At 38.5% G+C, this 11,489-nt stretch overlaps 2 protein-coding genes across 5 annotated transcripts in view; one reads left to right on the forward strand and one right to left on the reverse strand.

Moving 5' to 3' along the window:
* tbc1d31 (TBC1 domain family, member 31) overlaps positions 1 to 1,863 on the forward strand; it is a 23,878-nt gene extending 22,015 nt beyond the window's left edge. For both annotated transcript variants that reach the window (XM_088410072.1, XM_088410073.1), the window contains 2 exons: positions 1,055 to 1,159; positions 1,473 to 1,863. In XM_088410072.1, the coding sequence (XP_088266198.1) occupies positions 1,055 to 1,159; positions 1,473 to 1,627 (260 nt within the window). In that variant the 3' untranslated portion in view covers positions 1,628 to 1,863. The remainder of the gene's footprint in view (positions 1 to 1,054; positions 1,160 to 1,472) is intronic.
* Positions 1,328 to 5,971, reverse strand: c3h8orf76 (chromosome 3 C8orf76 homolog). Of its 3 annotated transcripts, XR_015865041.1 has the most exons (9): positions 5,782 to 5,971; positions 5,460 to 5,561; positions 5,167 to 5,310; positions 4,085 to 4,135; positions 3,857 to 4,001; positions 3,003 to 3,090; positions 2,783 to 2,915; positions 2,345 to 2,552; positions 1,328 to 1,660 (listed from the first exon to the last, which is right to left on the reverse strand). XR_015865041.1 is itself a non-coding variant. In XM_088410079.1 (8 exons), exons 1-8 carry the CDS (start codon positions 5,884 to 5,886, stop codon positions 2,400 to 2,402), a joined length of 918 nt encoding a protein of 305 aa, XP_088266205.1. In that variant the 5' UTR covers positions 5,887 to 5,971; the 3' UTR covers positions 2,129 to 2,399. The 3 variants fall into 3 exon arrangements, 2 of the variants coding, with proteins under 2 accessions (XP_088266205.1, XP_088266204.1); XM_088410079.1 differs by lacking the exon at positions 1,328 to 1,660 and having other exon boundaries at positions 2,129 to 2,552; positions 3,003 to 3,087; XM_088410078.1 differs by lacking the exon at positions 1,328 to 1,660 and having other exon boundaries at positions 2,129 to 2,552.
* Positions 5,972 to 11,489: the final 5,518 nt, after the last annotated feature.

Genomic DNA, 11,489 nt, shown 5'->3' on the forward strand with positions numbered 1-11,489 from the left:
CCCCGTGTTACGAACTCAAGCCGTTCAGCGGCTAGGCTCGTAACTCGAATTGCTCGTATGACGGGCAATCCAAACTTGTGTTAATTAGTGAATGCGTGCAACGCGTGCAAAAACCTTAGGTAAAAACATCACGACTTTGTTACAATTCTTTAATATGTATAATCTACTGTACAGTTAAATTTAATAACATAAATATACAAAGGAAAAATGACATTTACCTTTGGGGCGACGTGACTTGAGCTGGTGGTGGGTGGAGGCGGAGGGGAGCAGAAACGAGTTTTTTTTTTTCTTAAACAAGAACTTTTCTTAAACGAGAACATATCACCGGCGATTTCCTTCTCTTTAATCCAAAATAGAAGAAGCCTCTCCATTTTGTTGTCGACCGAGGTTTGTCCCGACAAGGAAAGTCTTGCCCTTAGAAGACTTGCTTGCTTTCATAGCTTCTTTGTTATCGAGAATTGTAGCGATTGCCGAGTGGTCACGGCCATACTCACTAGCAAGGTTAGTTATGCGTGCGCCTCCTTTGTATTTTTTTTTAACTCTTCTGCTTGGTTTCTATTGTCATCATCCTCTTACTTCTTCTTTTACCGCCACTTGCAATTTTACAAGCCATGTTTAACAGATAAAGTTTGCAAAGTCTTCACAACACACCGACCAGCTGCGCCATCAAGCTAGATGAAGGCGTTCGACCAATAGCATATCGGCATTTCTGTGATTGACGAGACACTGGCCAATAGCATATCATCATCTCCGTGACTGAGACCGTGGCTGTGACCTTATAAGACCAATAGCATATCGGCGTTTTCGTGACATGCGAGAAAAGTTATTTTTGTTGATGCAGCAAAGCGAAAAAAATAGTGCGGACACACTGACCGTCATGTTGGATGGTTCGTAAGACGAAATGTATATTCGTAAGAGGGGGACAAAAAAAACGCCACGGTCCATGTCGTAAGATGAAAAATACGTAAAACGGAGTTTGTAAACCGGGGGCCCACTGCATATCTATGTATACATACACACTGGGGCTTTAACACATTCTGCATCATGTTTTAAGGTTATTCCGTACAGGGTTTTAACAGCAGTCTTATGAAGACAGCCAGCGCCAACACCATGTTGTGCTTGAACAACTGCTCCCCCACAGAAAGCACCGCTACAAACTGTGAGTCTCCATGGGCAACATCATGGCCAGTTTAGTATTCATTGTTTACATGCAATTTTGCAAACAGTAATAATTTCTTTCCAAGTACTATTTGTAATGGGAAGTACCCCCTCATTAACCTGTAGTTTAAGTATGAAAATGCATTTGCTTTTGCAAATTACTGTGTAAATGTTTTGAAAAACATGTGAAGCTGTGTCTGTATTTTCTATAGGTGTTTTGTAAATATTGAAAAACTTTATTTCATTGTGTGGAAAAAAAAAGCACCTATATAACAGTTGATGAAACACATACTTATCACTCTTCTACTTTTCAGTTTCACTGGACAGAGGCCGGGCACATTTAGACGGCAAAGAGAGGCAGTTGATGAAGGAAATTAAATGTCTGAGAGAGAAGCTTGTCCACAGAGCCAAACAGGACAGTGTTGGCTCCACGCAGTCTCTCTTCATGCCACATGCCGCGTCTCACTGACCACCAGCTCTTTTAGTGAACTCTTCACTTGTCCTATTGAAAATGTTATACCTGTCATTGTGCTTTGTTTACATTCACGCGTAAGGTTTCATCTTGCACGATTTGTGTAATATTTAACTGAATCATGTTGGACTCTTTTACGGACTATTTTTTTGCACATATTACTTCCACTCATCTGTACAAACTTTCTACTTTATTGTCACTTTTAATAAAGAATGGTCATTTCTGAAATCAAAGGGCCTGTAATCACGCACATTTAACTTTTTGGAACTTTAAGCATCTTGAAATGCTATTGTCTAACTAAAAACATCCCAAAAGCTCTCACTACCTTTCCCTTCCCGAGATGACAAAAAACAGGGTCCAACTGCGCATGAGGACTACACACATGCTCACATTATCCGTCAATGAGCCACGGAAACGATGTCATGCAAGGGATGAGGTAGCAAAGTTGTGAAAGACAAGATTTAAGGAACCCACGCACGATTGGAAATTTTGCTAATACTAGGTAACTGGAAAATTTAAAATGACATGATGCAAGCTCTTTAGTGTTACATACAAAAAATTGAGAGTGTGTAAATACATTCAAACACACAGATACCTTTACAAAAAGCCTTAGAAAACACAACATTGAAAATGACTCACACTGGTTACACAGTTCAGGTGAAGGCACGCATTTTACATTTCGTCAAAAGTATGCAGCATTTTGTCATTTCGCACCTTCCTTGGGTAACAGGCTGTCAAGTCACATTCTGTCCACACTTTCTAGTTGACATCATGACTTAGTGTCGCTCGACCGAAGACATCCACCCTGTAGGATCTTATTCCACCAACGCTCCTCGAAGCTCTGCACACAAACACTAGACAGACTCTTGCCATCCTGGTAGTCCTCCTTCATCTTCTCTGGGTTCAGATCCTCTGAAAGCACCTGGCAAAAAAAAAAAAAAAAAAAAGTCAGAGGGGTCTCACGAAAGATCCTTCATGCCTCAAACCTGCTATGTTTTTGTTACTTCAGTTCACCTTGCACAGAAATGGTGGTAATCAATTATAGAGCTCCAAACATGATGCCAATTCAGTCCATACTGCTTGTGAGAGCACTTGACTTACTTTGAGAATCACTACCCAATAACAACTTCCCTCACATTCTTCATTGCTCACCTCAGTGAGGGTAAAAAGAATCCTTTGGTCAGGATTTAGGTGCGCTAATGCTTCCTCTGCTGTTCTGAGGACATTTTGGTTGTGTCGCAGCACAAACGATGACTGCTGCTGCTGCAGGATTCTTAGCAAGAGTCTGAAAGCAGAGGTGCCCATGAAAATAGTCACTCTTAAGCTCACTAGCTCAATGTCTATGTGTTTGTCCGAGTGTGTGTACGTCTACCTTGTCCTGATGAAACACATGCAGGCCTTCAGCCAGAGTCTCTCCTCGGAGAGTTCCTCATCTTCATCTTCGGATTTTTTGCCTTCTGCTTTTGCACAGAAGGAAAACAAATCAGTGTAAAGATTTCAGGATGAAGTCTCTTCATTACTGTTTATTGGGACTCAAGTTGTCAGTCATCAACAGGATGGGGGATGTTTTATGTGAATGTTATTTTCTAATTTGGCCATTGACAAAAGAAAACAGCCTCATTCTTCCTATAGTCAACTCGAGGTTGAGGCCAGCACTTGGGAGTAGTTTCAAGTCTGTTAAAGAAAATACTTTTTAAGTTGTCTTTTCATCTTGCAACAACAATACAATACAATACAAAAAAATAAATAAAATAAACCCTTAGCTGCCTTTGCTTTCATATGTTACACTTATATTACTCTGTGGTGTTTCAATTGCAGTGTTAAGTGTGGAAACACAGAGATGGTGTTGCAGAGTAAGTGTGGAACCGCAGACATGGTGTTAACTTTAAAGTTTAAATAACAAAACAGAAATAAGAATGAGTATGAGTGCAGACAGAGGTAGTCCAGCGCCTAACGATCGACGAACCGGAAAAATTGTCAAATGTCGCCCTTTAGTGGCGGCGGAAGGTTGGGCAAAAATACACAGACCAATTTCGTCTGGCTTGAAAGAATGACAGGCCGACTTATTTTATAGTGTTGTTCAGGATTTTTTCCCCTCTATTTTAGTTTATTTCTTGAATTTCTGTTGAAGATAAAAACCTGGGCTCAAGTTACCAAGGCTTATTCGTGTAGAGCACCTTAGGACGTTAATACTGTTGTAAAAAAAATAAAGAAAAAGAACGTTACTCAAGGCTGGGGAGTGTTCTCGTAGCTGCAGACACGTCTTCCCCAAATTGTACCAATTCCAGGGGTTAAAAGGCAACAGGCTGCACAGCTCCTGCAGAGATGCTATTCTGGCTCCGGCGACTCCAAAATGGTGGTAGACGGTGACCTTTGGAGCAAAGTCAGTGAAGTGACCTTCAACGTATCCATCCATACAGGATGTTTAGGTGTGGATAGAGCTTCAACATGTACCTTGAGCAGGAGCAAGCTGGTCAGGTGACACGTGTTTGAGGCTTCTTTGCTCTGGACAAAAAGATCGACATTTAATGTAAATTACAGTGGTGCCTCTACTTACAAATGCCGGTTATGAAAAAGTAATCTTATGAAACGCCCCGGCGGAAAAATATTGTCTCTAGTAAAGAAAGAAAATTCAAGATACGAAAAGTGACATTGTTGGCATACGAGACACCAGCGCTCCTGCAAACATTCTTTAAAGGGACACTGGATTGTCCCTTTAACTGGTGCATCTTTGTATTTTCTTCTGTTAAGAATTTCACAAATAAACATTTCACAATAGTCTTATCATAGCTACCACATGTGAAACATAACAAAAAAATATGTAGCGTCTCATAATAGTTTGGAAACTGCATCATTGCCGCTGGTGACGTTCCATAGCAACCATGGCTATGCAACACTAAATTCTTGGTGGACCTTCCTCTAAAGCAGTGGTTCTTAACCTTGTTGGAGGCACCGAACCCCACCAGTTTCATATGCTCATTCACCAAACCCTTCTGTAGTAAAAAATAAAATGATTTTTTAGACTGAGGGGTGGACCTCTGTGGCGGAGGCTCCACCGAACCCCTGAGACAGACTCACCGAACCCCTAGGGTTCGATCGAACCCAGGTTAAGAACCACTGATCTAAAGTTATGAATTAGGTCCTTGTAAACGATTGTGGAAAGTCTTATGCTTGTGTCACCTTGTGATCAATTCTTCTATCATTTAGCACTGACTGCTTAGAACAGATAAACTGTCAAAATGGATAGTCGGACCATGTGTAATCATGACCAGCTTTTGAGTTCAACAGCTTGGTAGGCGGGACAAAGGCCAGGGACACACTTCCCATCGGGTTGTTTTTGTCCTGATTAACTAAGCGTTGTGGCTTAACTGATGTGAGCAGGATATTTATACTAGAGAGAGCTTTAACCATGAAGGCCATTTGTGGCCAGACAACTGCAAATATGTGGGATTATATTGCATAGTACTGTATTAATGGTTTGGAAGGTCTCACGGGTGCAAAAACAGCTTGAGCAGTAGGTTATTCCAAAGACGTACCAGAAGATCCAGTAGGCCCATCGCCCTCTCTTTCTGATCGAGCCTGGTGCAACATCGAGCCATCCCCTCTAAAATATCTCTTTTGATTGATAGGTTGTTGTCGGTGATCCATTTCAGGCAATTGCTGTAAGCATCAAGGGCTGCCTATTTCACACACACACACGCAACACACACATATTGAAAGTGATTTTTTTTTTGTTTTTATTTGACGAAAGCTGAAAAATTCAGTGTGACTTGACTGCTAAAGTTGCTCGACAGGGAAAGGCACATTATTAGAATGAATGACGAAATACCTGGTATTTGCCTTGCCTAGTAGCCAGGTCTCCTCTAAACTTAAAAACTTTCTGCTTCTCCAAAGTATCCTCTGTGTCTAGAGCAGTACTTTCACAAAACCACTACAAACACACAAAAAAGACGGAAAAAAAACTTTATTGCAATACTTTGCTTATGCCATACACATGAAGTAGTTTACGTATTTATTGGCTACATTTCTTGAATATAAAATTATAAGTGTAATGACTTAAGTAAATGTATTGTTTATTTTAATCTTCGACTCGTTTACTTTTACTCCAAAAGGGTTCACCAGGCCGGCTGGCCGGGGCTTTCATCGCTTACCTCCGGCTCGCAGTATTTTGCGTTATAGGACGGAACACACACCGAGCCGCGGGATTTCACCTCAGAAAATATTGAGTCATCAAAATTGCTTCCAAATAGCTCCATCGGTAGTAATTGACAGTGGCCAACCGAGCTACAATTTCACTCGCAACAGGGTGTACACATATCCATATCGACGCCTCGTTTTAAATAAGTCCGTACGGATACAAAACTCATTGTTATAGGTTCCGGGTATATACAAATCTGACGTAACTTTCGGCAAGTCTTGAGAATCGCGTGAAGAAAAATCGAAGGTTGAGAAGGCAATTGTTTTTAAAATCCTATTGAACCCTTTGATTACCGTTTCTTTTTTTTCACCGAAAAAAATACCTTATGGCATTTATTAGTTTTCTTTTTTAAGCCTAGGATACTTGGAAAAGTGTTATAAAATTCCCATATCCATAGATTAGGTTACAGGCCCTGGGATTTTTTATCCCATCTGTATTTTATATGATGATGATGATTATTATTATTATCATCAACAAAAACAACAACAATACTAATAACTAGAAAATGTGCAATTCCGGAACAGATAGCGTGTGAAGGCGAAAACCCTGAAGGGAGGCGTTGAATGGTGGAATGATGTGGAACGTTTGAATGGCTTGAATCTGTGAAGTATTCAGAATACTTCACAAAGTTGTAACGGTTTGAATAGGTCAAATAATGTAGAAGCTACAAGGGAAAAACTGAAAAAAGTGGAATTGTGGGAGAATTTTGAATTGTGGAAAGAGGAAAATGGATACACCCATGGAATGGCGGGAACCGGGGGAATCGATCAAAGTTGAAACGGTGTAAATCGGATGAGTAATAGTGAAGAAGGAAGGTTACAAAGTTTTGGTGAGAACAGTGGGAATGAATGAGGAATTAAGGCGAATAGTATTAAAATAGTCATGAATTATTGGAAGGTGTGAATATTAGTAATGATGAAAATGTAAAAGGAATGAATTGAAGGATGTATATGTGAAATGGGGAAGCTTCAAATGTAAAATGTTAAATATGCCATTGGGAATGAAATTATCAGTGAAAAATATGAAATTATGTGAAAATATTAATATTCATCAATTATTGGAATGACGGAAATGGTCTCTAAGGCGAATTGAATGAGTTAAATGTGAATGTGTCATGGGAAAGCTCAAAATGTGAAATCTCGCATTGGATATGAACATTGAAATATTGAAGGGAAAACATGGAATTATGGGAAATATTAAAATGTATGAATTATTGGAATGATGGGAATGATCTATGAGGTGAAATTAAAGAGTTAAATATTATGAATGTGAAATGGGAAAGCTCAAAATGCGAAATGTTAAATCCATTAGGAATGATTCCTCCCATTGAAAATGAATTGTATAATATTAAAGGGTGAAAAATATGGAATTATGGGAATTTATTAGAATGCATGAAATACTGGAATGATGGGAATGACCCCTAAGGCGAGATGAATGAGCTAAATATTGAAAATATGAAATGTGAAAGCTGTAAATATAAAATATAAAATCACCCAATGTTAAAGTCAGTGGGATTTTTGGCGTAGAAAACAGAATTGTGGGAAATCTGTAAATATTTGGAATGAGAAAAATGGAAGCAGTCGTCGCACGATTAATTGGAAGAATATGAAATTGGAACAGTGTGAATCGAATGAACTGGGAATGAGTTGAAACGCGTCAAAACACGGGCAAAATAAAAAAAAGGGGACTAACATTTGTGTGAAGACGGAAGAATCGAAAATGATCGCCAAACGCCTACAATACATGGTAATTTATGTAATCGTTAGTAACACACATATATAATATAGCACATATGATCAATACATTTCCGCAGTACTAGATAATTCAGACAGTCGGGCCAGCACTGGATTGTTGTGTGAAGGTGAAAGCCTTCACAAATAGGTTAGTCCTCTTTTTTATTCCACCCGTTTTTTGACACATTTCAACTCATTTCTAGTTCATCTGATTCACACCGTTCCAATTTTGTATTATTCCAATTAATTGTGCAACGACTACTTCCATTCTTCTCATTCCAAATATTTACAGATCTCACACAATTCCGTTTTCCACATCAAAAATCCCATTGACGTAACATTGGATGATTTTACATTTCATATTTACAGCTTTAGCATTTCATGTTTCACTATTTAACTCATTCATCTCACCTTAGGGATCAAGCTATTCAAACATTCCACATCATTCCAACATTCAACAACTCTCCCTTCAGCATTTTCGCCTTCACACGCAATTTCTTTAGGAATTGCACATTTTCTAGTTGTGTATGGAAAAGTGGCTAAATGCCGCTAGAATCTGCAGATAGGTGTGTGATGAACCTCTGGGATGCACACACACAAATAACTCATAAAATAAATAAGTTGAAAAGTATTAACCAGTCATGCTAGTTTATGTTTGAACATTTGTAAATACGTACTCGAATATATTTGCAGGTTAAATGCTAAAAAGTTTCGATTTTTTTTCGCATAACTACCATAAAGTAAATGACTTGCAGATGCACATACCCTGTAGCATTATGGAAGAAAATGCTGGTTTTAGCCTTTATGTTCAAACGCGTGCATGTATACGTTACGTTTGTAAACACATTTGAATGTACATGAAAATACATGTAAATTTAAATTTTATGTGTGTGTGTGTGTGTGTGCGTGTCCGTGTTGAACTACTGTGTCGACTGAAATGGCACTAGACAGGGACTGAGATACTGGCAGTTATTGCATTGTCAGAAATTTGTGTATTCCCATTTAAGACCCTCTTGTATTTTAACTGAAATACTAAAATATACCGTGTTTTGGTCAGACCCATTTTGGCGCTTCAAAAAAAAATCCTGGAGGTACCCCAGTTAGTTTACCTATGTGTCCATGTGTTTCTTTTGAACATTTCATTGAAGATAAGCTTCAATACTTCAAAACATAAGAAATCATGAGGCATATTACATACAAAACATTTCTCTGTTTTCAATATTTGTATTTAATTTAGTACACTTTAAAACAGATTTAAAAAAGATAACTGTTGTTCAGTGTGTAGTGTGTACACAATTATTAGGCACCTGAGTGTTTTGACAATAATTATAATTTTAATGCATATTTTCCAACTCCAAGCTTTATAAACTTGAATGCTTATTGACTATAAGCACTGCCAAATATTTGAGATGACTCAAACATGAAGCCACCATGAAGCCTACCATGAATCCATTATCCTTCAGTGCTACCCTATTCTGGAACTGTAACCTACCTGGACTGGTCAGAAGTAGCAGGTGTTCAGCGAGACATAGCCAAGATATAAAGAAGGATGAATGCTGAGCACCACTGAATAAGACACACAAGTTCAAATGTTAAGATTGGGCCCAGAAATATCTGAAGACATATTTTTCAAAGGTTTTATGGACTGATGAAAGTGACTCTTGATGGACCAGCTGGATGGGCTCGTGGCTGGATCAGTAATGGACACAGAGCTCCACTCCGAATCAGGCACCAACCAGGTGGAGCTGGGGTACTGGTATGGGCTACTATTTAAAGATGTGCTGCTTGGACATTTTCAAATTGAACATAGACTTAAAATTAAGTCCCAAACCAATTGCCAGTTTTTAGAAAACATTTCCTTCAAGCAGTTATACAGAAAAACGTCTCCATCTTTCAAAAAGCTGATGAAGGACAATGCTCCATCGCATGCATCAAAGTACTCGACTGTGTGGCTCGCTAGAGTAAAGACCTTGAAGATGATAGAATAACGAAGTGCCCCCCTTCCGCACCTGACCTAAACCCTATTGAGGACTTGTGGGCCCTTTTTAAACAGGTGGTTTACTGTGAAGCAAAACAGTACACTCCTCTGAACAGTGGTTGTTGCTGCACAAAAAGTTGACCGTCAACAGATCAAGAAGCTGACACTCTATGTTGGAAGGCTTGGTAACTGATATTTTTTATGTTTATTTGTCAATTTTGAGTTATTTATTATTCTCACCAACAAATGAATACAAACAAGTGAAATGTGAACATTTACATATTTAGTCGCATAATAATTAAGTACACTAATAGTTGGATGATAATAGTGCACACATAGATTTTGCCAGGAAAGCCAAAACCTCACTTTTGCGCTCTTACATGTCTAGGTTCAAGGTTTATTACCATTTTGGGTTGACTAGGAGCACTGTAATTGATCATAAATAAAATGAATCCTCAAAAAAAAATGTTTCTAATTATTGCTCACCATTGACTAGGCACATTAAATCTATTCACACCGACAGACAATTTAGGGTCCTTGAAATCTCTCATTCCTCTTTTTGTTCTGTAGGAGGAAGCCAAACATTTAAGGCAAACGCTATGCATTTGAGAAGATAAACTGACACAGGAAGGCAGGAGAGGAGATACTAAATGTATATGAAATCATTAAAATGGAGCCGGTCCTTAACAGGTGCAATTTAAATGTACATGTAGTTAGAATAAGCCATCTCGACAAATTCTGTCACCTTTTATGTAGCGTGTTATTAGAGGTCTTTACAAATACTAAAAATAGTCAGAAAGTCAGATCTCAGAGACATTGATGTCAATAAAAATGATAAATATTTATTGTGAGTTTTGGAGTAATGGAATGACCTATTTCAACTCCACATATGCATTCAATGCAACATCTGCAATACAAGAGTTGTTTATGTTTCTATCCTCGAAGATACCTGGTTCAACTGATCAGCAAGCTCAGCGGAAGCTTGATGACGCTCATGATTGTTTGAAACTGGTGCGTTGGAGGACAGAAATATCAAAAACATGCAGGATCGCAGCCCTTGAAGACCGGGTTTGGACATCCCTGCTGCGGAGTGAAAATTTTGAATTCACGTGACTGTACCAAAACGAGGAAGTGTTCCATTTATAAGAATAAATCAGCTCGGGATAGAAGAAATGTGATTATTTTGACAAAATTGTATTTTGTTGAAAAAGCCATGGTGAAAACATTTGCAAAACATTCAAAGAACACAGGTATAAACAGGGGATTTTGATGACAAAAGGTATGCATATAGTACAGCAGCTTAACTACTCACAATACTCGCTCTACAGGTAGTAAGATATATGATAAATGATATGAAATCAAAACCCACTGAGAAGACACAGCACTTTATACGTCATCATAGCCATGGAACAGGTCAAAGAAGAGATCCATATTGCAAACATTGTTATTTTATGCATATGACTTACTAGTAGTGCCTTATTGTCACGGTAGCATTTATAAATGACATGGTCTCACCCCTATTGTTCTTAAAGATTACTACAATAAAGTGCGCCTCCTTTCAAGTGAGTTGTGACTTTATATTCCTCGCAACCAAAGTACCCAAAAGCAAATCTAGCAAAGCCATCTGAGCTCAAAATAAATTCTACTGTATTTCACTTTCACTTTTGAGCACAGTTTAGTGTGTGCAGTAAACAAACTATTTGGTTGTAAATACACTTGCCATCAACAAAAACATAGAAAAGCTTTACGAGCAAGCTAGCAAAATACTTTGGGGTAGGTAGACCTCATCTGTGCACTAAAATAAGCAGCAGAATGTGCAGCAGAAAGAACCCAAAAACAAATGCTTGTAATGACAAAGTAATAAGAAAAGGACTCAAGCCGACTAAAGAAAGTGTTCTTAGCTAACTGACAGGACTGTTTTTCACTCTGTTAATGATTTGGGAAAGACAA

The sequence above is a fragment of the Hippichthys cyanospilos genome, chromosome 3 (assembly GCF_059441005.1).
Source record: "Hippichthys cyanospilos isolate Australia breed blue-spotted pipefish chromosome 3, RoL_Hcya_1.0, whole genome shotgun sequence".
NCBI lineage: Eukaryota > Metazoa > Chordata > Actinopteri > Syngnathiformes > Syngnathidae > Hippichthys > Hippichthys cyanospilos.